Below are 27,361 nucleotides of genomic sequence, written 5' to 3'. Positions count from 1 at the left end.
CTCACCATTCTGGAGGCTAGAAAACTCAAGATCAAGGTGCTGGCAGATTCATTGTCTGGTGAGAACCCACTTCCTGGTTCATAGATGGCTGTCTTGAGCTGTGTCCTCAAGTGGCAGGAGGGGGAAAGCAGCTCTCTGGGGTCTCTTTTATAAGGGCAGTAATCCTATTCATGAAGGCTCCACACCCATGACCTAATCACCCCAAAGGCCCCACCTCCTAACACCATCACATGAAGGATTATGTTTCAACTTTTGAATTTTGGAGGAACACAAATATTCCGTCTATAGCAGGAACACTCCCTGCATCTCTTCCAGATTGCTCAGCTTCTGTGGCTTCAAAAAAGAATCACCCCTTCAAATGGGCAGCCACTTTGTAATATTTGAGGCTTGAGCAGAAAGAGTCTACTCCATCATTAAGGGGCACTTGTTCTACCCAACTCTTGAAATCACATGAAAGTGTTCAAGGTTTCCCTGGCTTGTATGAACTCTAAAAACAGAGGCAAAAAAAAAAATTAATTAATTAAATAAAATAAAAGCAGATGCAATGGTGTAGACGTGTTCAGCTGACATGGTTTGAGCGTTGCCCCATTCGTAAACCTACAGGAGGAAGCTGTCTCAAATTTGGTGAGATGTTGCCCCACATCTGTGGTTTGGAGTGTTGGCTAGAATAACAATTAAAAGCAGAAAAGAAATGTTTTCTTAATTCTACTTTTACATTTTTCAGATAATAATAAAAAAGATTTCTTTCTGAATCCTTTCTTAGTTTGTAACTGACACATTGTAATTGATGAAGAACTCCCTTTGGTGTAATTTTCATTAAGGAAAAAATGGGAAGAAAGGGATCAGAATGTGACATTTCATTACAGTTAAATGATATAGAATGTGATTCCCATCTGAATGACCTCTCATTTTCCTTTCCATTCAGAGAATAATTAGCAAAAATAGATGAGTCTTAGATATCTTTTCCTGCTTTTTGAGCCCAAGTGTAATCCAGTTTAATTCTCTGACTTATGGTCTTTACTTCACATCATTTGGCATAATTTTCCTGTCGCTTGTATTGATCATATTTGCACGTCATACAATGCTCTTTGCTCCTTTCAGTGATACTAAGCTATGTGATCAGCTCAGCCTACCACGTTGTGTATGAAATACCATAAATTTAGGTTCGATCTAAAAAGAGCTTTCCTATTACCAAAAGTTACCTGTCCTGTTAGCTGGACCAGCAAAGTTATTCTTGCCATTAACAGCCCTAAGTGGGATGAGTGATCTCAGACTTGTAGATTCACTGAATCTACTTGTGTGCTTGTCTTGTATACAAGACATGGTGAAACTTGATGTGGAACCTTCCACCACTCTCATCTCTGAGCCAACCTAAGGGAAAAGAGAATTGCCTCTTCCGGTGTAGTGCTAGTAAGTTCACGGTTGGTGGGAGGGCATCAGAAAGCTGTATTTTTCTCTTTTTCTTTTGGAAATTTCTAACAGAGACCCATTAATCAATCTAGTGTATTTTTCCAGGGGTGTGAGATGAAAAGAATGAAGTATATGAAGTCCTTCGTTAGTTCTTACATGCTCAAGCCACACACTAGATCAGGCCCCTTTGTATTTAATAGCATCCTGTACTACATTTTTAAAGTTGAAGTATAGTTGATTTACAAGGTTCTGTTAGTTTCAGGTGTACAGCAAGGTGACTCAGTTATTTATATATATATATCTTCTTTTCTCTTATAGCTTGTTACAAAATATTGCATACGGTTCCCTGTGCTCTACAGTAGGTCCTGTTAGTTACCTATTTTATATATAGTAGTGTGTAAACATTAATCCCAAACTCCTAATTTATCCTTCCCTCCTCATACTACATAAAATATATATATATATATTTATTTATTTATTTGGTTGCACAGGGTCTTGGTTGCGGCAGGCGGGCTCCTTAGCTGTGGCTGGTGGGCTCCTTAGTTGCAGCACGTGGGCTCCTTAGTTTGTGGCATGCGAACTCTTAGTTTCGGCATGTGTGTGGGATCTAGTTCCCTGACCAGGGATCGAACCAGGGACCCCTTCGTTGGGAGCGCAGAGTCTTATCCACCGCGCCACTGGGGAATCCCCGTCCTCGTACAACATTTTTGAAAAAAAAATTTTAAATGGTGCACATAACATTATTATTTCATCCATAACCCTATTATATTTTATTTTATTTCTTTTAAAGGACCACTCTGACTGCTCTGGGTCTTAGAGGCTCAAGGGCAGAAGCAGGGAGACCCGTTTAGAGGTCTTTTATTTATTTATTTTTATTTTTTATTTTTTTGGCCGTGCCATGCGCGGCTTGGGGGATCCTATTTCCCCAACCAGGGATCGAACCTGCGCCCTGGGCAGGGAAAGGACAGAGTCCTAACCACTGGACTGCCAGGGAATTCCCACCCTCTTTTATTTTATGTTATTTACTAACAATCTAATGAGCACCCATAAACCTGTCATCCAGCCTGGGAACTAGGAGAGCGGCAGTTGCTTAGATGAATCTGTGTGTACCTTCTAAAAACTTGTATGCTGCAATTATTTTATTTTATTTTTATTTTGCGGTACGTGGGCCTCTCACTGTTGCGGCCTCTCCCGTTGCGGAGCACAGGCTCCGGACACGCAGGCTCAGCGGCCATGGCTCACGGGCCCAGCCGCTCCGCGTCCTGTGGGATCTTCCCGGACCGGGGCACGAACCCGCGTCCCCTGCATCGGCAGGCGGACTCTCAACCACTGCGCCACCAGGGAAGCCCTGCTGGCAATTATTGACAATACTTACACTTATTTGTTTAGTTAAGCCCCAGGAGAACAAGGACTGAGGACATTTGGTTCCTCAACATATTATACCCTGCAGGGCTTCCCTGGTGGCACAGTGGTTAAGAATCCGCCTGACAAGGCAAGGGACGCGGGTTCAAGCCCTGGTCTGTGAAGATCCTACATGCTGTGGAGTAACTAAGCCCGTGTGCCACAACTACTGAGCCCATGTGCCTAGAGCCTGTGCTCCACAACAAGAGAGGCCATCGCAATGAGAAGCCCCTGCACCGCACCGAAGGGTAGCCCCCGCCCACCACAACTAGAGAAAGCCTGTGTGCAGCAATGAAGACCCATTGCAGCCAAAAACAAATAAATTTATTGAAAATAAATCAATATTCTATTTAAAAATATTATATCCTGCAGTTAGTAAAGTGTCTGAGACACAGAAGCCTTTAATCCCTTTAAATTAAACATTTTTTTAATTTTTAAAATTAAAAAAATTTTAATTGTGGTAAAAACCCACTGCATAAAACTCACCTGCCTTAAGTGTAAAATTCAATGATTCTTAGTAAATCTACACAGTTGTGCAATCATCACCACTATCCAGTTTTAGAACATGCAAATCACCTGGAAAAAAATCTCTGCTGTCCTTTCTCAGCCAATCTTGATCACATCCTCAGCCCCAGGCAGATTAACTTTCTGTTACTATAGTTTAAAATCTACTCCTCAAAAGACACCTCTAAAAGAATGAAACGATAAACCACAGACTGAGAAAATATTTGTAAAGGATATACCAAAGAGAGGACTTGTGTTCAGAATGAACTCAAAGCTCTATACTAAGAAAATAAACAACTCAGTAAAAAAAGGGGGCAAAAGATTTGAACAGATACTTCATCAAGGAAGATATAAGAATGACAAATAGGCATGTAAAAACCTGCTCAATATTAGTAGTCACTAGGGAAATGCAAATATAGCAAAAAACTATAGTGAGATGCAACTACACACCTACTAGAATGACTAAGATTTAAAAGACTGACCATGTGAGTATTGGTGAGAATGTAGAGGAACTGTACTCGAATTCTTCCAAAATGTTAATGTAATAAAAGACAAAGCAAGGCTATGGAAATGGTCCAGATTAAAGGAGGCCAAAGAGACATGTTAATTAAATGCAATGCCTGACCCTGGGCTAGATCTTGTAATGGAGGGAAAATGTTACACAGGACATTATTCAGTCAACTGACAAAACTGGAACGAACACAAATGGCAGATTAAAGTATTGTATCAATGTCAACTTCACTGAAGTTGATGAATGTACTGTGATTATATAAGGGAATATTCTTAGTGATATTTTGAAAGAGATAAAGCAAATGGGCTAAAATGTTAATGTTAAAGTAGGTGAATATAAAAAAAGGGTACTGGGTGTTCTTGATACCATTTATATTTTTTGTAATTTTCCTCAGTTTGAAATTATTTTAGAATAATTTTTTAAAAAGAAAAAGCTAATGACAGTTTTATTTAGGGATAAATTTCTGGACATAGTAAAAGCCTGTGAGAATTTGAGGTCTAAGTGAAATTTATTGCACTAATAACAATAAGAAGATTAACTTTTAACCTGTTGAATTTTGCATATTCAGAAGGGCTTAGCATAACAAAGAGACAAAAATAAAAACATTTTAAAGGTTATTTGGCTGTAGCAATATTTTTCTTAAATTGAGGTGAAATCCACATGACGTGAATTAACCATTTTAAAGCATAGAGTCCAGTGGCATTCAGTACATTCACAATGTTGTTTGACCACCGTCAGGCAATAACCTCGCTGCTTTTAAAGATATTTAACATTTGCATTTGAAAATTTTGCAGAAATGCTTTTTAAAAACTAGTTCAACAAGTTTAACAAGTTTAAAAAACAACAAAATAGCTTGAATTACAATCTATGATATTTTCCTCTCTGATTACTTCCACACACACACACACACACACACACACACACACACACAAGAATGCTTGAATACTCAACTACGTTAAAATACAGTTTTCCAAGAGATCCTAATACTTCATTCATCGTTAGCTATCTTGGACCTAAAACTGGCTGCCAACATATAGACATGTCCAGTCCTCTGACAGCCACTGAGCAATATGCTGGCTATAAAATTTGTGCAAGTGAGGTATCTGTCTGTGCTTAGTTTGTGACAGCCCGTTACTGAAATAAACACCGCAGATTTTACCTAAGTTACTCTGAATATTGAGGTACCCCTAGTTCCCGGTGGAAAGATTGTCAGTCTGTTCTTTGATTCAACCTGGTATGTGATCATCATCATTTTCATTTAGCAAAACCAAGCGGGCAAAGCTAAGAAGAGGTAAATTCAGTTCCTGCTAAATTGTTTCTTCTCTTTGTCCCCTCTGTTTTCCCTGTTTTGGGAATAGTCGAGGCAATCTCATTTTCACTTTGCATTTCAGTGTTGCCTTCTGGGTGTGCCTGTCTTGAGAAGACTCTGCCTCAGGTGGGCCACCCTCAGTCACTGGCCCTAAATCGCTCAGTTCTGGGCACGTCTCTGGTCCCTGCTGACACTCCTCTGAGTCTCTGACGGAGAGTTGGTCTCTGTTAGAGTACTCATTTCTCCAATCTCAGTCGTGATTGGTTTAAAATCAACATAAAAGTCACTGATATAGGGCTTGCTAAACACATTCTCTGAAGTCCTATGAAGAGGAATTGTTGTATTATGTTAGAGGTTCCAAGGCCTGTTTGTTCTGAACAAGAAATGGTTTGATGAAAACCCCCAATGGTGTTAGTATTTTCTGCCAGTCTTGCTCTGGACTGAAATCCATTTGTGACATTATCACAGTCTTTATTTTCTATGGGACGGATACTTTTTTCTTTTTAACTTGACGGCCTAGTGTGGTACTCGGATGGTGTTGGCAGCCTTTAATTGTTAGCGCACTTCTGAAGAGCTGCCCAGATGGAGCAATAGGAGAGAGCTGAGTTGTTCACACTGGCCAGGTACTGCTGGTCCTCTCCTACCACTGTTGTACAGTCCAGGACATTCTCCAGGGTTTTCTGTCAAATTCTCGTCTCACCAGGAATTGGTGATCCTCCTCCTGCGGGGATGTGGCACTGGGATGGGGTGTGGTACGGGTGGGGAGCAGGCGATGCTCTCCTCTTCCGCCTGAAAAGCAGAGACTGGGGGCCGGGAGATGGAGGCCAGAGGATCTGCTGTCGCTTTTCACGAGGTGGTTTCTACTTCCAATCCTTCCAAACCTTTAGTGGGTAGAGGAGCTAGCAGCCAGGCTGCCTTGGATGGTCCAGCTGGAGGGGAAGGCTATGGAGCAGAAGCAGGCTCCAAGCCTGTCTTTTGTTTTGGTCAGTTCAGCATCACCTACCGGCCAAGAAACCTCTCCATGGAAATAATTCCCTCTACCGCTATCGAATAGTTTCGCTTCACATGTTTTCTTTAATCAGAAATTTGTAGAACCACAGCTCCTCGATTCATTCTGATTGGGAATTAGTTCTCAGACTCCAACCAGGGCAGAAGAGGCTTTACCTACTACACATAACTGTGAGTTAGGATTCTTTCGCTGTAAAACCTCATCTTCCCATAAATGTAGGCTACTTTATTACAGGCTGAATGTAAGCAGGACCTCAGGTATGCAGTTTTGTAAATTACTTAGATTTATTACAATGTTTAGCTTTGAAATGTAAACACTACTTACTAAAAACTACTTACAAAACGTTTTTCTTTTTACGGTTACTTGCTACTATCATTACCGTAGGCTTCTATTTACGGAAAGGTTTATTTAAAAATACATGTATTTAGGAATAAAGGTGAGTCAGTTTAAAGAAAGTATTAATTACATAACCACACAAGTGGCTTGCAGATACAACAAAACCAGAGACTTGGTGGAGGCCGAATCTGGAAAACAGGTTCCGCGGGGTGGTGGGGCGGGTCCGAGAAGTCTACGGAAGCCGGGAAGGCCAAGGGCAAGGCTGGCGTTAACCAGAGCCCGGAGCAAGAGACGGCCCCGCCTCCCCGAGTGCGGCGCAGTGCGCAGGCGCGGCGGCGGGGCCGCTGGGCTCACTGCGCACGCCCGGCCTCCGGCTTGGTCCCAGGTGGAGCTGTTTTAGCCGAGCTGGCGGCGCCGTGAGCCTCCGAGATGAGCGCGGCCGAGGCCGACCGCTGGGCTTGGCTGCTGGTGCTCAGCTTCGTATTTGGGTGCAATGTACTCAGGATCCTCCTCCCGTCCTTCTCCTCCTTCGTAAGTGGCTATCTGGCCTTCCAGGGGCCGGTGGGGTCGCCGCCCCAGCGTGCCGTAGACACAGGGGTCTCAAACTGGCCGCCCGACGGCCGGATTCGGCCTGCAGAGGCGTCTTGGTTGGGCCGTCCTGTGTTTTAAGATGTTTTTGAGTGAGTCGCTTGCGTCAAGTCGCAACGCTTTACCCCCATATCCGGTTTTCTGGATTCTTGGGGAGAAAAAAAAGAGCCTGATAATGCTTGGCCACGTTTTCGCGTGGCAGCGGTCTGGAGTTCTCAGTGCCCTTCTGCCAGCCGCACTCATTTCCGTTATTCTCTGGTTCCTGGGGGCGTCGAGCAGCCTCAGGCTGCTGGGGTGGGGGCGTGGGGAGGGCCAGTGCCTGCAGCACGGCGTCCGGGGCTCCGGGAAGTCTCGCCTTCTCGCGTGAAGTGCAGCTGTGCAGGGTCCCTGGGGACGGGTCTCAGGATGCAGGGGCCCCCATTCTTGGGGCGGGAGGGGTTGGAGACAGTGTAGACTTAGAATCCCAGTGCTCTGTGATGTTTCCTGTACCCAGAGGAGCGACGGGCACTTGGGAGCACTCTCTGCGGGGCGTTTTGTCCCTCATGAGTAATTTCCTCGTGTCCAGTCGCCACGGTTGCTGTGACTGTCATGCCATCTTCCTGTACCTCCCAGAGGAGGTGTGTTTGACTCAGAGTCTAGTAGTTGTCCTAAGACATCCAGCTAGTGATTGCTGGGGTGGAGGTTTGATCCTTGGTGTGTGATTCTCTGAGGTCTGCCCCTCTGCCTGTTGGAGCGTGAATAGGGGGTTTGGTGGCATATTTGATGGGAGGTGTGTGTGGAGAAGGTGAGGAGCTGTTCTCCGCGGAAGGGCGCCCTCTGTAGGCCGACAGTGGGAGTGAGGGGCTGTCTGACTTAGGCCGAGACTCAAAGATGGGGTGCACACACTGTACCAGTGTCCTGGGAAGTCAGTTCTGCTTTTCTCTCCTGGTATAAATTGGTGGTGGTGGTGGGGTATATAAGACTAGACAGGGTTTCTACTTCTTTTTGTTCTACTCTACTGGTATCCATTGGGTGCCTGTTTTGTGTAAAACTCTATTCTAGGACCTTATCACCCAAGTTGTCCTGAGCCAATTCTCTCTTAATCCCATCCCCCGTTGGGAATATTTCCTGATGTTTCCTTGTCTTTAAGATGGTGTCCAAAGTACTCAGCATTGCATAAAAGACCCTTGAAGAGTAGGCCCCAGCCCACTTTTCTTTTTTCTTATTTTTTAAAAATTGTGGTAAAATATACATAACATAAAATTTACCATTTTAACCATTTTTAGGTATACAGTTCAGTGGTATTGAGTACATTCACATTGTTGTGCAACTGTTCATCACCCTTCGTCTCCAGAACTGCAGCTTCCTAAACTGAGACTCTGTCCCAGGTAAACATGGGGCGTTATCCACATGCCCCTTCCCCCAGTCCCTGGCAACCACCATTTTACTTTCCGTCTCTATGAATCTGACTCTTCTAGGCACCTCATATAAGTGAAATCATATAATATTTGTCCTTTTATGTCTGGCTTATTTCACTCAGCATAATGTCCTTAGGGTTCATCCCTGTTGCAGCCTGTGTTAGGATTTCTGTCCTTTATAAGGCTGAACAATATTCCACTGTATGTATATACCACATTTTGTTTGTTCATTCATCTTTTGATGGACATTTGGATTGTTTCTGCCTTTTGACCATTGTGAATGATGCTGCTAGAACATTCGTGTATGAGTGTTTATTCAAATCTCTGCTTTCAGTTCTTTTGGGTAAATACCCAGAAGTGGAATTGCTGGATCATATGGTAATTCTGTTTTTAATTTTTTTGAGAAACTGCTGTACTGTTTTCCACAGTGGCTGCATCATGTAAATTCTCACCAGCAATGCACAAGTGTTCCATTTTCTCTACATTCTCCAACACTTGTTATTTTTAGTTATTATTTTTCCTTTCTGGATAATAGCCATCCTAATGGATGCAAAGTGGCTTCTCTTTGTGGTTTTGATTTGCATTTTCCTAATGATTAGTTATGTTGAACATTTGCTTATTGGCCATCTGTATATCTTTGAAAAACAGTCTGTTCAGGTCTGTGGCCCCTTTTCTAATGGGGCTGCAGGAGCTGTCCCTAGGGGAAGGGCACTCTCTGGAGGCCCACATCCAGTGTGAGTGGCTGCGTTTTTGTGGTTAAGTTAGGAGTTCTTTATATAGTCTGGATATTAGCTCCTTATCAGATATATGATTTGCAAACATCTTCTCCCATTCTGTGGGTTGCCTGCCCATCTTACTTGCAGTATCACTTCGATTCTTCCTATGTACCCCATCTCATCTCACCTTATATTGGAACCACACACGCAAAACTAACCTCAATTGCTGAAAGAGGCTGTGTTGGTTTTGTATTCCTCTGTGAATTGTTCCTAGTTTCTCATAAGCTGAGGGGGAAGGAGGAGAGTGTTTGGGATGCGGCAGTGGCTGTAAATAAGAACTGTCATCACCTCTGGCTCCTTCACCAAGCTTTCACCAAACCTGTGTCCTGCAGCTAGCACACTCTCGTAAGAAGTTACTGCTGCAGTCTACACATGCACGAGGTTTGTGCCTTATCAGGGTGGCTGTTTGTCGTTCAGGTGAATGAGCACTGGGTTTGTCCTTGGACCTGTGTCACGTCCTTTGCTGCATCCTACCGGCTGTGTAACCTCTCTAACCTCCAACCAGTTAGCCTTCTTAGACCCGTTTTCCCTTGCTTGTAACACTGTCAGAATTGTTAGCCAGGTTCAGAAGGATAACATTATCCTGGCTGAGTACAGTTGCTGGTGTTCAAACAGGGAAAAGTAATAAAGAGATATGGTTTGTGTTGAGGGTCAGTGAAAAGCTGTAAGGAACACGCTGGTCCCGTGTAGGGTAAAATGCTGCTGCTTCTCGACACTTACAGGCTGCCCCATCACAGGCGCTGATCTGAGGATGCACGTGGGAAAGACTCCAGTGAGGATCAGTTTGACTGGGAACGGGCCATGTCCCCTGCACCTCAGACTGTAGCCTTCCTTCCAGGGTTTCCGAAGCTTCTTCCCTTCAGCCAGAGCAGGGAAGGGGCGCACCTTCCCATTAGTCAGGAGAGGCCCTTGAGGAAGTCTCTCAAGTTCAAGAAGTCCTCTCCCAGCAGAGTGCTGCAAGGTCCTGGGATGGGACCTCAGCCAAATACTGGGGTGGGGGCTGGGTGCCTGGGTAAGGATGCCCAGTCCTCGGCGTTGACTTGGTTAGAATTTTCCTGCGAGTTCTTTCATGTTTCCTTTCCAGCCACAGGACGCATTTGCAATCCAGCACAACCAAAGGCGGAGGCAGAGGGGACAAAGACCACCTTGCGGAGCGCCCCCCTCCGTGGCCGGAGGCGCGCTGTGCAGGCGCCCCGGGGCCCAGGACTGGCGTGGCCGAGGGCGGGGCGATCGCCTAGTTAGCCATGTGCCCTGCGCAGGCGTGCCAGGGCCGATGCGCTGGAGGGCGGCCTGCGGGTTGCGGAGAGATGCGTGCACTGCGCAGGCGCCCTAGGACTGGTGTGGCGGAGGGAGGGGTGAGGGTCCGGGCGAGGCGCGTGCCCTGTGCAGGCGCCCCAGGACCTACGCGCCGGAGGGCTGCCTGCGGGTCCCCGAGAGCCGCGTGCGGTGCTCAGGCGCCAGGGGCCCCTTCCTCACAGACCCCCTGCTTTGCAGACCTTGAGCATGGGTGCAGCGCAGGCTGTCCTCTGGGACTTGGTGTGTGGGACTGGCCGCCACTTTTGTGTTTGACAACTTCAAAATCACTTAACTTGCTGCACTAAAAAAGGGGCCGCTTCCCTTTTCTCTTTAGGGGCCTGGGCCACTGAGGTGAGGGGTGGACACTGCAGGGCCTGCCGCTGCGGGCCTTGCTGAGACCCTCCCCGTTTCCAGGGAGCACGGTCGCCTAGAGAGTTCTTGCTGTGGACCAGCATGAGCCCCAAATGCTGTTTGAGGAGGTGACAGAGGCGGCGAGGGGGGTTGAGTGCGCACGAGCAGGTGCGGCCTGGCGGATGCGGACTCCCCCGTGCCGGGGACCAGGGCTGCGAGGAGTGGGCCCGACTTGGCCGGTCCTGGCTGAGGGGCATGTGGGGTTGTTCTGGGCCTTGGGCCCTTCCCGGGGTGAGGGCTCTCCCTGCGATGTTAGGGACACGCCTGAGCCGCCATTCCCAGGGATGCCTGCTGTGTTCGGGAGGGAGGAGCCTTTGGGCTGTAAATGTCGTCGGGCACGATTTTCAGATGGGACTGGTCCAGCCATTGAGTGGGGGAGTGAGGATTTGAACAACCCCAGTGCCACCGCAAGTCCTGGCATTTTGTTGGCAGAGGGAGTGTCCAACTTGGACAGGATCAGAGGGTGACTGAGGAGGACGCTGTGATCTCACACAGGCAGAGGGCCAGCGTCTGGGGACAAGAGAAGCAAAGGATTGGTTCTGCCCTTGTTTTCTCTCCAGATTCTCCCACCGGATTTTTTTTTATGATAAGCAAATTTTGTTTGTTTGTTTGTTTATTGATTGATGGCTTGCGGGATCTCAGTTCCCTGACCAGGATTTGATCCTGGGCAGCAGGCAGTGAAAGTGCCAAGCCCTAACCACTGGACCTCTGGGGAATTCCCTCACTGATCTTTAAAAACTTATTTTCTTTTCTGCTTTAGAATTACTTGTGGACCCATCTCCAGATCTTTGAAAAACCATACCCTACACAGTTTATCAGCTTCTGTCAAGTGGGAGATTTAATACACCTTTGAGTACATAAAAACTTCAGGGGACTTCCCTGGTGGCACAGCGGTTAAGAGACTACTGAAGCCTGCGCGCCTAGAGCCCGTGGTCCACAACAGAAGAAGCCACCGCAATGAGAAGCCCGTACCCTGCAAGGAAGAGTGGCCCCCGCTCGCTGCAACTAGAGAAAGTGCGCATGCAGCAACGCAGACCCAACGCAGCCCAAAAAAACAAATTAAAAACCTGATAGAAATTAAAAAAAAAAAGGACTTAAGATATATATTTTTAAAATTTATTTATTTTATTTATTTATTTTTGGCTGCTTTGGGTCTTCGTTGCCGTGCGCGGGCTTCTCATTGTGGTGGCTCCTCTTGTTGCGGAGCACGGGCTCTAAGCGCGCGGGCTCAGTAGTTGTGGTGCGCTGGCTCAGTAGTTGTGGCTCGCAGGCTCTTGAGTGCAGGCTCAGTAGTTGTGGCGCACTGGCTTAGTTGCTGCGTGGCATGTGGGATCTTCCTGGACCAGGGCTCAAACCCGTGTCCCCTGCGTTGGCAGGTGGATTCTTAACCACTGTGCCACCAGGGAAGCCCCAGATGTTTATGTTTTAAAAATTAATATTGGGACTTAACCTGGTGGTCCAGTGGCTAGGGCTCCGTGCTCCCAGTGTAGGGGGCCCAGGTTCGATCCCTGGTTGGGGAACTGGATCCCACATGCCGCAACCAAGACCTGGCGCAGCCAAAAAAATAAATATTTAAAAAAATTAATATTAAGAACATTTTAAAAATTCAAATCTCCTTAAATCTTACATTTCAATTCATAATTCTAGTATATTTTAACAGTTATTTGTGAGGAGGTCTTGGATTAATGTTGGTACCTATTTGCAAACTTAAACACTTCCAAATTTTCTTTTTTTTTACTTGTAATATATTCATTTTTTCTTCAAGCGCTGCATTTCCTAATTTTAACCACAAATCTCTTCAGTTCCCCTCAAGTTTATTCTCCTGCCCTCGCTCACTTTCCACTCCTGAGTAACCATTTTTGGCCTTTCCAGTTTTTAATTGTTTTATGTACAGCGTACCTTGGAAATATTGTGGGTTTGGTTCCAGGCTACTGCAATAAAGTGAATATCGAAGTAAAGTGAGTCACATGCAGTTTCTGGCTTCCCAGTGCATAAAAAAGTTACGTTTACACTAGAGTCTATTAAGTGTGCAATAGCATAGCATTGTGTAAAAAGAAGTGTACATGCCTTAATTAAAAAATTGTTTATTGCTAAAAAATGCTAACCATCATCTGAGCCTTTAGTGAGTTGTAGCAGTAACATCACAGATGACTAATCAGGGAATACCCTGCTGATCCAGTGGTTAGGACTCTGCCGTTTCACCGCTGAGGGCTGGAATTCGATCCCTGGTCCAGGAACTAAGATCCCGCAAGCCCCGTGGTGTGGCCTAAAAAAAAAAATCACTAATCAAAGAACACCATAACAAATATAACAATAATAATAAAGTTTGAAATATTATGAGAACTACCAGAATGTAACACAGAGACGTGAAATGAGCAAATACTGTTGGAAAAATGGTGCCGATAAACTTGGTTGATGCAGGGTTGCTACAAGCCTTCGATTAAAAAAATCTGTGAAGCACAGCCTGTATTCTCTATAATGCTATGTACGTAATGTGTTTGCCCCTCTATTTCTTTTTTTTTTTCTAATTTATTTTTGGCTGTGTTGGGTCTTTGTTGCTGTGCGAGGGCTTCTCATGTGGTGGCTTCTCTTTTTGCGGAGCATGAGCTCTAGGCGCGTGGGCTTTGGTAGTTGTGGTTCACGGGCTCAGTAGTTGTGGCTCGGGGGCTCTAGAGCGCAGGCTCAGTAGTTATGGCACATGGGCTTAGTTGCTCTGCGGCATGTGGGATCTTCCTGGACCAGGGCTCGAACCTGTGTTGCCTGCATTGGCAGGCAGATTCTTAACCACTGCGCCACCAGGGAAGTTCCCCCTCTATTTCTTTTTAAATCCTAGTTTTTTCTTTTTTTTTTGTTGCGGTATGCGGGCTTCTCACTGTTGTGGCCTCTCCTGTTGCGGAGCACAGGCTCCGGACGCGCAGGCTCAGCGGCCATGGCTCACGGGCCCAGCCGCTGCGCGGCATGTGGGATCTTCCCGGACCGGGGCACGAACCCACGTCCCCTGCATCGGCAGGCGGACTCTCAACCACTGCGCCACCAGGGAAGCCCTAAATCCTAGTTTTAAGAGTCAGGTTTATTGATGTGTAATTTGCATTCAGTGAAATTCACTTCTTGTACATGGGCAGTTTGATGAGTTTTTGGCACACTTAATCAGGGTAACCACTGAAACAATCAAGGTAAAGAATATCTCCATCACCTCTGAAAGTCCTTTCCCCACCCTGCACCTGTTTTTTTAAAATCAAATTAAAAAAAAATACACCTTTATTTGAATTTTTGGCTGTGCCTCACTGTTTCACATGGCATTCGGGAATCTTAGTTCCCGGACCAGGGATCGAACCCACGCCCCCTGCAATGGAAGCGCAGAGTCTTAACCACTGGATCGCCAGGGAAGTCCCTGCCCCTGTTTCTTGATTTACAAAGTTTAAGCAGCATCTATGAACTCCTTGCTCTTTAAGATGATTCTGTGATTTTTAAAGATAATTTGGTGCATTCCTGTTTTCTGCCCTAGGGTGGATCTGGCTAGAGTGTATGTCCTTGGCCAGCTCGAACTGAAGGGTCACCCTGCTGTGCACCAGGCAGGGGGGATCAGGGGCTAGAGGAACAGACTGATTTATTGTGCACCAGCTATGTACCAGTACAGGGAAATATATTAATATAGTTTATTAATGTATCTTTATTAATATATTTTTAAGAATGTGAAACAAACACAAACGTGCAAAAAAAGTTATCCATTCATTAGAAAGAGCTGGTTTTGTTTCCTGAACCATTTGAAAGTAAGTTGTCAACCCGAGTGCCCTCTTTCCCCAGTACATTAGTGTATAAACAGTGGCCTTGGCCGCAGTACAGCTGTCAGGTACAATCCTCCCGTCACGTTCAGGGTTTCCTCGTCCCAGTGACGTCCTTTGTAGCAGAAGGACCCCAGTCAGCACCATGTATAGCACATACTTGTCATGTCTCTTCAGTCTAGAAGGAGTCTTGGTCTTGCCTTGAATTGCGAGGATGACATTTCTGAATGTCGCAGGGCAGTGACTTTGCACAGTGGCCTCCTGTGGACATCTTTGTCCAGTGTTTGGCGAGGATGTCACATAAAGGATGCTGTGTTCTCTTTGCATCTCACCAGGTACCGTGGGCGTTGATTTGGGGAGGTACACTCATTACTCCGGGTCAGTCCCTGAGGAATTCTCAGTCCCCTACGAGGTCGCCCGTGGACCTCCCCGCGCTGGTGCGAGTGTGGTCCCCTTGCTCTCCCCTCGCTCTCCTGGGACCTTCACCTGTCCCGGTGGGTTGTTGGGCGCTACCTGGCAGCCACTGCATGTGTAGCCCGGGCCGCTGGCGGTGTCCTGGCCGATGTGTGTGTCTGTGGGGGGGCGTCTGGGGACGGTGCGGGCAGCTGCCCTCACACTTGGGTCCCCTCCACTGTCCGGGCGGCCAGGAGGGTGCCTGGGCCGGTCGTGTCCCACGTGGGGCCTGGCGGTCAGAGGCTCCTCTTCACAAACATTTACGTCTGTTATTTCATCTGTCTGTGTATCTATGGAAAACCACGAGGTCACACCTGTGCCTCCAGTTCTCATCCAGTCCCACGGGATTTATTCTGGTTCTCTCCCGATGCATGTTTCTCACTCCCTTTTCTCACAGTGAGAAAACTGGCTCATAGTATCCTCAGTAGGTGTCCGTGACTTGTGCAATCCTTTGTAACTCGCCCTCGGCCTCCACCACCACCTCCTCTTGTCACGTGTGCCCCTCCTGCTGTGGGACCCCAACTCTCACGCCAGGCAGCCCCTCTGCGGGAATGCCCTCTTCACCTGCCACCGCTTCATCCCTGACCGCCGGCACTCCCCTTACTCGGCCCACCTAATTTAGCACAGAATTCTACAGGAATGAGGGGCGTGCACAGTCCTTGTCACCTGAATGAAGCTCTGGGGATGGAATCAGTTTTCACCCTGTAATCACAATTTTGCAGTAAAAGTGAAGGATACATACATTTGTGCTGTAGCAGTCCGTGGGCATATCTGCAGAAGGAAAAACGTAATTGAATAAAGACTCACGGGGCGGGGTGGGGTTGGGGGGAGTTTTCGTTTCTGTGGTCGGGGGCAGCAGGACCGGGACCGGGCAGCAGAGCCTGGCCGTGGGGGTAAAGGGCAGCGTGCCCAGCTGCAGGAGGCAGCAAGCGGATGGGGGAGGGGGTGGGGGAGAAGGCTGATCCCGGCTGCCACCTCCACCAGATGTCCAGGGTGCTGCAGAAGGACGTGAAGCAGGAGTCACAGATGCGAGCAGAGATCCAGGGCATGAAGCAGGAGCTCTCCACCGTCAGCATGATGGACGAGTTTGCCAGATACGCCAGGCTGGAGAGGAAGATCAACAAGATGACTGATAAGCTCAAGACTCACGGTACTGTTCTCGTGTGTAGCGTGGGGAGCTTCGTACGAGCTGATTAACAGAGAAATCTTTATAGAAAGAGGCACGGCACATGTGCTTTGATCTTTGAGGTTCTGATGCTGACAGAGACTTTTAAGTTGTCTAGAAGAGACCCAGTTATAATAATTGTTACTTTCTCCTTATTTGCTGGTGAACCTTTGCTTTCTAAACACAGAAGCCTGGGGACTTCCCTTGTGATCTAGTTGTTAGGACTCGGCACTTTCACTGCTGTGGGCCCGGGTTCGATCCCTGGTCCGGGAACTAGGATCCCGCAAGCCGAGAGTCATGGCCAAAAAAAAAGAAAAAGAACAAAAAAAAAAACACGCAACCACACAGAAACCTCTAACATCTTTGATTTTCTTCATTCTCTGTAGGTTGACATTTTCAAATTCAACACTTTTCTGAGAGAAGCCTAGAAAAATCTCATGGTGGATTCCCAGGAGCTTTTGTGAATGCTCTAAAAAATGCCCAGCAGTGTCCTTATCCAAGTGTAGACCTCAGGCTGGGGATCAGGTCTTACTCAGCTTTATGTTTGCCACCGTTCCTAACAGTCTCCTCTGATGGATAGGAGGTCAGCTTGTGTGCTGAGAGAGTGCATGGCTAGTAAAACATGCACAGGGGCCTGCCCAGGCCTGAGACAGACCTGACTTCCACTTATGGATTAGTGTGCTGTGTGGTCTGGGAAATCCAGGAAGAAAAAGGTAGTCCCGTTGGTAAGTGCCTCGTAAAAGAACCTCTGATTTAGATGAATAGCTTTAAGAGTTTTTAAAATTAAAGCTTCAAATCTCATAATCTGTGGGTGATTCTATTTTAAATAACGGCACAGTGGATGACTTCTAAGAAATTCTATTTTATATTTTCTAAGTGTGTGTGTGTGTGTGTGTGTGTGTGTGTGTGTGTATTTTGTTTGTTTGCTTTTTGGCTGTACTGCGCAGCTTGTGGGATCCTAGCTCCCCAACCAGGGATCAAACCCAGGCCCTCGGCAGTGAGAGTGCAGGGTCCCAACCACTGGACCATCAGGGAACTCGCTTTTCTAAGTATATTGAGCAGATGTTACATACATAGTTAGAAAATAGTTTATGAGAAGAAATAACATTTCTGTGTGCTTGAATATCTTCTTCATTTTTTTTAAGGACTGATACCATTTCATCCTGTTTTTCCTTTCAGTGAAAGCACGGACAGCTCAGTTGGCCAAGATAAAATGGGTTATAAGTGTTGCTTTCTACATATTGCAAGTAAGTGTCCTATTCTGTCCCCTGGGGTCATTGAAGTTGGTAACGGACTGTCCTCCAGAACCATGTGGCCCAGAATCCGGGCCTGGGAATTCAGGCTTTTCCACTTACAGCTGCTGTGCCATGTGGTCCTGCTAGCGTGTAACTCTGAACACTCTGTGAATTTCTATGTTAGACTAAAATGAAGGCTTTGTTTCTCTTAGTCTCTTTTAGCCTTTGTCTTTTAGAGTTGTTAAATGTTGGGATTTTTTAGCAGATGCGCTTCTCTGGAGTTCTTTCATTTTGCCTTTGTTTCAGTGCAGTGTTGGGAGCCCGGGGGTGTATGGAGTGAGAGAGCTTATTTAGACATTGTATTTTCTAAGGTGGTCAGTGACTGTGGCCGTTGCTTGTCACCTGCTGTGCAGACGTGTAGGTGATGTGTAGATGTCTGCTCTCAGGCAGGGAACACGTCATTCTCACGTCAGTCCAAGACCTTTGATTCCCAACTTTCTTACCTGGGGGATGTTTACTTGTTCCGTTTGCTGCTGCTTCCTTCAGCCGAGGGTGTGGAAGTGCCGCTTGCACACTTAGTGGCTGCTGTAAACGGTCTCCGAGTTTCAGTCCTATGTGTGATCTTTCCTGGGGGAAAAGATTTGCGCCCAGCTCCCCAAAGCCCAGGTAGTTTGGGTTTGTTTGAGGACATTGATCCTGAGGCGTTGTCACTTTGGTGCGAGAGCGGTTTCACAGGGAGAGGAGTTGAGCCAGCCGCGCTCTGAGGTCCGATCGCTCGAGTGGCACGTTCAAGGCCACGAAGGGGATGGAAGACAGCTGCCCGAGCGCTGCTGGGAAAGGAGGAGAGGGCAGGCAGCGCTTCTAGTCCCGCCACTTAACCTCGCAGAGGGCTCACCTCTGCACTTGGGTGTGTGGCTGAGAGCGGTAGCTAGTTTTTCAAGGATCTGAGAGGCGTGAGATCACTTTTGTCACTGATGAGGTGTAGTTAGCGTAAGCTGGCTGCTTAGAGGAGGTGCTCAGTGAGGAAAGAACACTTACGCTGGGGGAGACCTTGGTTACTCTATCAGCTAATTTGATAGTGTGTATATGCTGGCTGTGAGGACTGGATGGGTAGGGTTTGAGGTCACCGATTTGGAGAGTTTCCTTGGTTTTTTTCCATGTTTCCTCGTCTTCCGTGGTGATCGGTTGTGTGCCTGGCGGGATGTTTCCACTCACCAGCCATGTCTTTGCAGGCTGCCCTGATGGTCACACTCATCTGGACGTACTACTCTGTCCCTGTGGCCGTGGTGCCGAGTAGGTGGATAACTCCACTAGATCGCCTGGTAGCATTTCCCACTGGAGTGGCAGGTACGCGGGCGCTGGCAGACGCGGTGGGAGAGCGTGGCCAGGTTGACCTAGGGGCGTGTGGCGGGAGGTTCGGTCAGCTGAGCTCAGCCTGACGCCCACAGTGAGAGCTCTGCGTCTCCGCCTCACACAGGGCTTGCAGCAAAGGAGCTGACGTCTAGAGAACTTACGTGTCCAGTGTCACCGAAATGTGAAGTAGCAGGGCTACAGTTCAACCCAAGCCTGCCTCTGTGATCCAAGCCCAATACCTGGGGTCTGATACCCCGTTTATTGAAACATCACCTCTGGTTCCCAAATTCTGTGACTCCTTTTCAATTCACGCTATGCTTAGCCCCTCTTAGCATTGCCTGCTATTGGCCATTCTTTGACTTCTGAAAGAATTTCTTTTGGGTGTTAAAATTAGTACATGTCATCGTAGAATGATTAGAAATATAATAAAAAACTTTTAAAAAGACTCTGTAGCTGTGGAGAACCGCTCTTAACATTGTAGTATATTTTTTCCAGTCTTCTATTTATTTTTGTATGGTTAAGGTTATCTGGCACATACAATTTTTTACCCCTCTTATTATGTAAGCCTTTTTCCACATCAGTAAATTTCTTCAGAGTAGAGACGGACATGCTGCTGGCTGTGCTGAGAGGGCAGCTTAATAAATTTCTTTATTAAGGAATTTTGAATAGCTGTTCTTCATTTGGATGTGTCATAATTTACTAATTTCCCTGTTAAAGGATATTTATTTAAGTCCCCAGTTTTTGCTGTAGAGATGATGCTGCAGTACACATCCTGGTCAGCCAGTCTTTGGTTGTGATTTGTGATCATGCTGGAGGTGAATTGCTAAGTCAAAGGGATGACCGTGTCAAAGATTTCCAATTTAGCCAGGCCCCTTCCTTCCCCTCCCCCTCCCTCTTCCCGGACCCAGCCAGGATTGTTGTAGCTGGTGGCTCTCAGTGTTGCTGAGCCGAGGAGCCAGAGGCCACCCTTCCGGGCATCTTGTGGCCTCTCTTCCTGTCTCTCAGCATCAGTGGGGCAAGAAAGGTATGGGTAAACATTCCTTCGTGCTTGTAATGCTTTGGTGGGAAGGGAAAAACAGATCATCTGACAGGGTGGTCTTACAGTCTATTAATATCATAAATAATGATGCACATCCCTCTGGCAGGAAAGATAAATTCAAATCATTGTTTGTTGTTTTGAGTAGTTCCTGCTTAGTAAAGAAGGCAGCTCTGTGAATCAGTAGAAAGGCTGTGGGCTTCCCTGGGGGCGCAGTGGTTAAGAATCTGCCTGCCAATGCAGGGGACACGGGTTCGAGCCCTGGTCTGGGAGGATCCCACATGCCACGGAGCAGCTAAGCCCGTGCGCCACAACTACTAGCCTGCGCTCTAGAGCCTGAGAGCCACAACTACTGAGCCCACGCTCTAGAGCCTGAGAGCCACAACTACTGAAGCCTGCGTGCCACAACTACTGAAGCCCATGCGCACCTAGAGCCCGTGCTCCGCAACAAGAGAAGCCGCCGCAATGAGAAGCCCGCGCGCCGCAACCAAAGAGTAGCCCCCGCTCGCCACAACTAGAGAAAGCCTGCGTGCAGCAGCGAAGACCCAGAGCAGCCCCCGCCCAAAAAAGTGATCAATTTGAACCCAGGAAACACAAACTTGATGTTAGCCCAACACTACTCAGAAAGGACTGAAGTGCTCTATTTCCTAGAAGTCAGAGGTAGCAGAGGCAGGAAGTGTGGGCGGAACTCCTGGCATGCTCTCATGTTGAATTTCTTTATTTTTAGGTGGTGTTGGAATTACCTGTTGGATTTTAGTCTGTAACAAAGTTGTGGCCATTGTGCTTCACCCTTTCAGCTGAAAAAGAAGATGAATTTGGCTACAGCACTTTCAAAAACGAATTTTCACTGAGGAGATTACAAATCTGATTTATACTGTTTTATTGTTTTTTGTTTTGTTTATTTTTGTTTGCTTGTTTGTTTAAAAAAGGAAACACAAGCCACAGGTTAGTTGTTGTTGTTGAACGTGTTTGTTCTTGGACTTCATGTTGAGATTCTTAGAAGAATCACAGTTTTGTACATTTGTTGTGAGTCGTGGAGGCCAGTCTCGTGTGTACCAGCCAGCATGGCACCAGACTTGTGATAAGAAGTGTGTGACATTATGGGCTACATGTTGTTACTTGTGATTTGCACTCTCGGCGTATTTTAAAGGTCACATTGCCAACTGGAAAGTCAAACTTTTCTAATAACTTAAGTACTTTAAAGACTTTGTGCTATTTTTAATCCAGATTAGAAAGTAACTTAATTTTAATACTACTACTAGAATTTGAAAATTTGTTTTTTAATCTCATGCTGTACTACCGGGAGAATAACACTAATTGACATTGCTTGTGCTTTTTCCTTCCTAAAATGTCATTTGTTGGGCAAGCCTTTGGATGGTATTATCCACTTATTTGAAGCTGTTAACTTTTCATTACTGTGTTTTATAAATGTATTCATGAGCCCATAATGCATTGTTTTGTGTTTGAACTGTGTGTTTTATATTTAATGTATTTCTAATGAAGGGTATTTTTAAAGCATTTAATATTTATGCTCTGTAGAATGGAACAAACTTAAAAAACAAACTGGGAAGCCTGATTAAGTTAATTTCAACGGCTACATGTTTGCCCCGTCAAGTATAATTCTGCTCAGTATTTTTAAAAACACTTTTTTCTAATTACAATCTTGCAAGTGCTTGTGTGACTTCCTTCCTTACGGCCACTTACTTGCTATGACCGATCGGTTGCAGAGGGCCTGAAACGATCACTAAGTGGGCCACAGCCCTGTGAAGCGAACTTCTAGCACGAGTGTTTAAAAGATCACTTTTGGATCCTTGTGTTCCCTGACGGTGTGATAGTAAGTTCGTTATTACTTCTGGTAATCGAGCTGCGTAGAGACGGAGCACTGTGCTGCTTTAGTTGGTGGTCACAGAGTGGGTTTTGGGTTCCCCTCATCACTCAGACTCACCCGGCCCCAGGCTGTTGCAGCTCGGGGAGAGGATGCAGAACTGGGAGTACAGCTGTATTTACCGCAAACACCAGTGTCCAGCATCCAGTCACCTCACAGGTACGTTTTAGCCACAGAGGATGAGCAGATGACCTGCCGAGGACATGATAGCAGCAGAAGGAAGCTTCGGGGTCTTGGGCCCCTTCGAGGCCGCAGGCCCTACGTGATTCGTGAGCTGTGGCGTGAATGGCAGGTCACACAGTCAACAGTCGGGTGGCCAGGTACGCGCACTGTGGACCATGCTGGGATCACTAATTGGTGAAAGTCTCCCTGACAAGACCCGTATTTATCTCCTAAGGATATGTTCTTGCAATTAATACTGCAAGATTTTTGACAGATTTTATTGAGGCTAGAGGAAAAGATTTATAATTCACAGCTGTTCACTCTTTCCACATACATTAATAGTTTGTGAAGATGAAATAAGGGGAATTTAAATGTCCGTCACATTTCACATTCTTGTGGTTTTTGAAAAATGGTGTGTGTTTTTATTATTTATTTATTTATTTATTTTTGGCTGTGCAGTGGCTTGTGGGGGATCTTAGGTCCCTGACCAGGGATCAAACCTGTGCCCTCTGCAGTGGGAAATCCCTGGTGTTTGTTTTTAAATAGGTAGTAAACGTGGCACTGAATTCAAAAGATACAGAAAGGGATTTGATGGAAGTACATCTTCTGACCTTCTACTGTCGTGTCACCCATTTTTCCACTATTACTAGTTTCTTTATGATTCTTCCCATGGTATTCCATACATTTATGAATATCGATGTACGTGCTTTTAAAATAGCTTTTAAAAAGTAATACCTAGGGCTTCCCTGGTGGCGCAGTGGTTGAGAGTCCGCCTGCTGCGGAGTGGCTGGGCCCGTGAGCCATGGCCGCGGAGCCTGTGCGTCTGGAGCCTGTGCTCTGCAATGGGAGAGGCCACAGCAGTGAGAGGCCCGCGTACCAAAAAAAAAAAAAAAAGTAATACCTAAAAAAAAACCCCACAAAAACTGTTTGCTTTTTTTTTTTTTAAATCCTACCTGGAAAGTACAGAAAAGGAGTGAGGAAGCAAAGTCTCCTGTGATTCCACAGAAGTGGGACGACTGGTGTTAACATTTGTGCTTTTTGCTCTTTTCTAAAATTTTATGGATACCTGTAGGTTTTGTGTTTCTATTTAAAATTACTGGGTATAGTTTATAGATTCATGTGAGAATAGACATATGTTTGATTTAAAATACATCTAAAGTGGGCTTCCCTGGTGGTGCAGTGGTTGAGAATCTGCCTGCCAGTGCAGGGGACACGGATCCGATCCCTGGTCTGGAAGATCCCACATGCCGCGGAGCAACTAAGCCCGTGCGCCACACCTACTGAGCCTGCGCTCTAGAGCCCGCGAGCCACAACTACTGAGCCCACGTGCCTAGAGTCTATGCTCCGCAACAAGAGAAGCCACCGCAATGAGAAGCCCACGCACCACAACAAAGAGTAGACCCCGCTCACCGCAACTAGAGAAAGCCCGCGCGCAGCAACGACGACCCAATGCAGCCAAAAATAAAATAAAATAAATAAATATATATTAAAAAAATACATCTAAAGCTCTCATCATGCCAATTTTGTTTGCTTTATATTTATGGTGAGTCAAGCAGGGAAATCTTTATGTACAAACCCACAGTCATTTTTGTATGGGGTTAATACAGTTCTTCTGTTGCCAGTGCAAGTGGGTGGAATGCTAGCTCAACTAGTTTCCTCTTCCCCGACCTGGCCAGACTTTGTGGCCTCCCATGGTTTTTCTTACACATACATAGCTCTGTGTGTGGGGGGGCTCTGTGTGTGTGTGTGCGTGTGTGTGCGTGCACGTGTGCATGCGTGTGGTGTGCACACTGGCCTCTCCTGTCCAATCTATTTATATTTTATTGGACCTTTAAGCCTTCTCTGACCACTTTAGGTAATAGTGATTTCTTTTTTCTTCCCTTTCTCGTCATAACATCTTAAGTAATATCAATATGACTGCTCTGTCAACTAATTTTGTATTGACTTGTGTCTATTGTGTGTTTTTATTTCTTATGTTTTAGATACTTTTGTGATAAAGGGTTTTCTGTCGATGCTGCAAGTGCCTTTAGGCCAGAGACTGTTCCTTAGACCTTTTTATACCCCTCCCAGCGTGTTAAGTCAGTACCCAGGGATATTTAACTTGAAAAAAAACACACGTAATGGTTTTCCACTAGGGCCACGTATACCTTTTACAGGGAGTACATTTTCATAGTTGGGGGGTTACCAGTTAACAGGGAAATTTTCTAGGGTGCTGTTTTCTTACAAGTCCTTCATGACAGAGCCTTTTGGTGGTGTCACAAGATTTAAAGCTCTGTGTGTAGTTGGTTTGCACACCATGTGGATCGCAGGGCAGACGGTTCATTTTCTCTCTGGGTTCACTATTGTTTGTGTGGGTCAGCTTTTCTGCCTGCATGTTTGGAATGTAAAGTGTATGCATCCCTCTTTCAACACTCAGAATACTGAGTCTTGCTGCTGAGTTCAATCTTTTTTTTTTTTAATTTTTAAACATGTCACTATTTAAAAAATTTTTTTATAAATTTATTTTATTTATTTATTTTTGGCTGCATTGGGTTTTCATTACTGTTTTGGGTCTTTGTTGCTGCGGCGAGCGGGGGTTACTCTTGGTTGCAGTGCGTGGGATTCTTATTGCAGTGGCTTCTCGTTGCGGAGCACGGGCTTCAGTAGTTGCAGCACCGGGCTCAGTAGTTGTGGCTCATGGGCTCTGGAGCACAGCCTCAGTAGCTGTGGCCCATGGGCTTAGTTGCTCCGCAGCACGTGGGATCTTCCGGACCAAGGATCGAACCTGTGTCCCCTGCATTGGCCAGGCGGATTCTTAACCACTGTGCCACCAGGGAAGTCCCACATCTCTTGTTTTGAAGCTATTATAAATGGGATTGTTTTAAAATTTCATTTCAGATTGTTACAAGTGTATAGAAGTTGATTTTTGTACATTGATCTTGTTTTATGTAACCTTCAGAACTCATTTAGCAATTCAACAGTTTTTTAGTGGATTCCATAGGATTTTCCATGTAAAAATCATGTAATCTGTGAATATAGGTAGTTTTACTTCTTCCTTTCCAATTAATGCCTTTTATTTCTTTTTTGCCTAATTGCTCTGGCTGGGATGTTTGGTATGATGCTGAGTAGAAATGATGAGTGTGGAATTACTGCCTTTTTCCTTATCTGGTTTGGTATCAAGGTTCTGCAAGCCTCATAAGAATGGGTTGGAGAGTGTTCCTCCTTCTATATTCTGGACTAGATTGCTTAAGATCTGAATTATTTATTCTTTGAATATATGATGAACTTGCTCGTAAAAACTTGCTTGGGTTTTCTCTTATTTTTATTGGAAGATTTTTAACTACTGATTTCAGTGTCTTAATAGTGATTCTGGGGTTATTCAGTTTTATATTTCTTCTTGAGTCATATTAGGCATGTCAGGGTAGGGATTTATCCATTTCTTTTCAACTTTCAAATATATTGGGATAGAATTTTTGTAAATACTCTGTAGGTGGTGGAAAATACAAGTTTTAAAGTTTTGGGGTATGGCTTCTGTATATGTCCATTAGGTCAGGCTTACCAGTTGTCTTATTCAAATCTTTATCTTTACTGCTGTTCTTTTATTTCCTGAGCCATCCATTACTGAGAAAGGTATATAAAAGTCTGCCATTATGATGCAGACTTGTAGTTATGTCAATTTTGCTTTATGTTTTTAAGTTATTGTTAAATGTATGCATGTTTAGAACTCATACAGCTTCCTGGTGGATTGAACTCTTTGTTGTGTTATAGTAACCTGTGTTATCTCTAGCAATAATTTTTGCCTTCAGGTCTTTTTTTTTTTTTTTTTACACCAACTTTCATTTGGATGGTATTTGCCTGGCAGACCTTTTCTCACCCTTTGACTTTCTGTATCTCAGTGGCTTAGATATGTGTATAAAGAGCACATGGCTGTATTTTAAAAATCCAATCTACATTGTCTTTTAATTAGAACATATAGCCCATTTACACTTATTGAAATTACTGATATATTTGGATTTATGTCATATTATTTTGTACTTTTACTTTTGTTTGTATTCGTTCCACTTTCCTGTTTTCTTTTTCCTCCTTATTTGTTGTTTTAGGAGAACCTACAGTTCTTTCCTCCTCCTGCGTTTCTCCTCTGTCCCCTTTACAACACACACAGAATACTTGACCCCTGACACTTCCGATCACCAAATGCGTATGGGTTTTACCCCATAACAAGCAGTTCTCTGGGACACCAGCTGGGTGTTCAACAGTTTAACTCAGTTCTGATACTCTTTTACCTGGAGATGGCATCAGATCCCACAGGTTGAGGGCTCAGTCCCACAAGACTGCCCTCCTCCCCCTTCCCCTTCCCCCCCAGTTCAGATGCCAGCCCCAAGTCCAGGTTGTCACCTGTGCTTCTGAACGACCAGCTAGAACTCAGAGGTTCCCACGACCCCCTCCTCAGCTTCGATTAATTTGCTAGAGCAGCTCACAGAACTCAGGAAAACCATTTACTTACTGTTTACCAGTTCACGATAAAGGATGGGATAAAGGACACAGATGCACATCCAGAGGAAGAGAAGCACAGGGCAAGGTATGTGGGGAGGGGCGGGAGATTCCGTGCCCTCTGGGCACACCGGTCTCCCCAGATCTTCATGGGGTCACCAACCCGGAAGCTCCCCAACCCTGTACTTTTGGGATTTTATGGAGGCTCCATCACGTAGGCATGTTCGATCGTTAACTCCATTTTCAGCCTCTCCCCCTCTCAAGACAGTGGGGTGCGGAGCTACAGTCTAAGCTTCTAACCAAGACCAGCCCCCATCCAGGAGCCATTCAGGAGCCCGCCAAGAGTCGCGTTCTTAGGACAAAAGACACTCCTATCACCCAGGAAATGACAAGGGTTTTAGGAGCTCTGTGTCAGGAACTGGGGTCAAGGATGAAATACTAGAACCAAAGATGCACCTGGCGGTCTCATCCCTCAGTTACCAGGTTTCAGGAGCCCTGTGCCGGGAACTGGGGGCAGAGACCAATACCTACGCTCTGTTATCTCAGAAGTACCTTTTGCTTTTCACATCCCTCTCGCCCATACGTGTTGAAGTTATTTGACTTCCGCTATAGTGCTTATACTAGAAAGTTTATCAGTGCTTAAAATATTCTCTCCTCATCAGCGGTGTAAGACTCACAGCAATTTAGCTCCAGTCTTTCCCTCCCGACGCATATGCTACTCTTGTCATAAACCTATGTGATAGATACATGGTACTTGAGCTATATCTTAACTTTTTTGTAACCCCACGAGTTGTATAAAACGGTAATGTTCTCTTAGAATTACCAGTCTCTTGCATACGAGACCTTTTATCTCAAATCACTTTCCTCCTGCT

The 27,361-nt window shown here is 45.7% G+C and overlaps 1 protein-coding gene across 2 annotated transcripts; it reads left to right on the top strand.

Moving 5' to 3' along the window:
- Positions 1–6,801: 6,801 nt before the first annotated feature.
- On the top strand, positions 6,802–25,823 carry GET1 (guided entry of tail-anchored proteins factor 1). Of its 2 annotated transcripts, none has more exons than XM_022552835.3 (5): positions 6,802–7,011; positions 16,168–16,333; positions 17,528–17,595; positions 18,816–18,930; positions 19,061–20,693. In XM_022552835.3, exons 1-5 carry the CDS (start codon positions 6,910–6,912, stop codon positions 19,159–19,161), a joined length of 552 nt encoding a protein of 183 aa, XP_022408543.1. In that variant the 5' UTR covers positions 6,802–6,909; the 3' UTR covers positions 19,162–20,693. The 2 variants fall into 2 exon arrangements, with proteins under 2 accessions (XP_022408543.1, XP_022408545.1); XM_022552837.3 differs by lacking the exon at positions 19,061–20,693 and adding an exon at positions 20,700–25,823 and having other exon boundaries at positions 6,812–7,011.
- The last annotated feature ends 1,538 nt before the right edge of the window (positions 25,824–27,361 follow it).

Source organism: Delphinapterus leucas, chromosome 4 (assembly GCF_059928025.1).
Source record: "Delphinapterus leucas isolate spDelLeu-1000000601 "Yukka" chromosome 4, BTC_Dleu_Yukka2, whole genome shotgun sequence".
Lineage (NCBI taxonomy): Eukaryota > Metazoa > Chordata > Mammalia > Artiodactyla > Monodontidae > Delphinapterus > Delphinapterus leucas.
The sequence above is the reverse complement of the archived record's forward strand: the minus strand, read 5'-3'. Positions and strand labels throughout refer to the sequence as shown.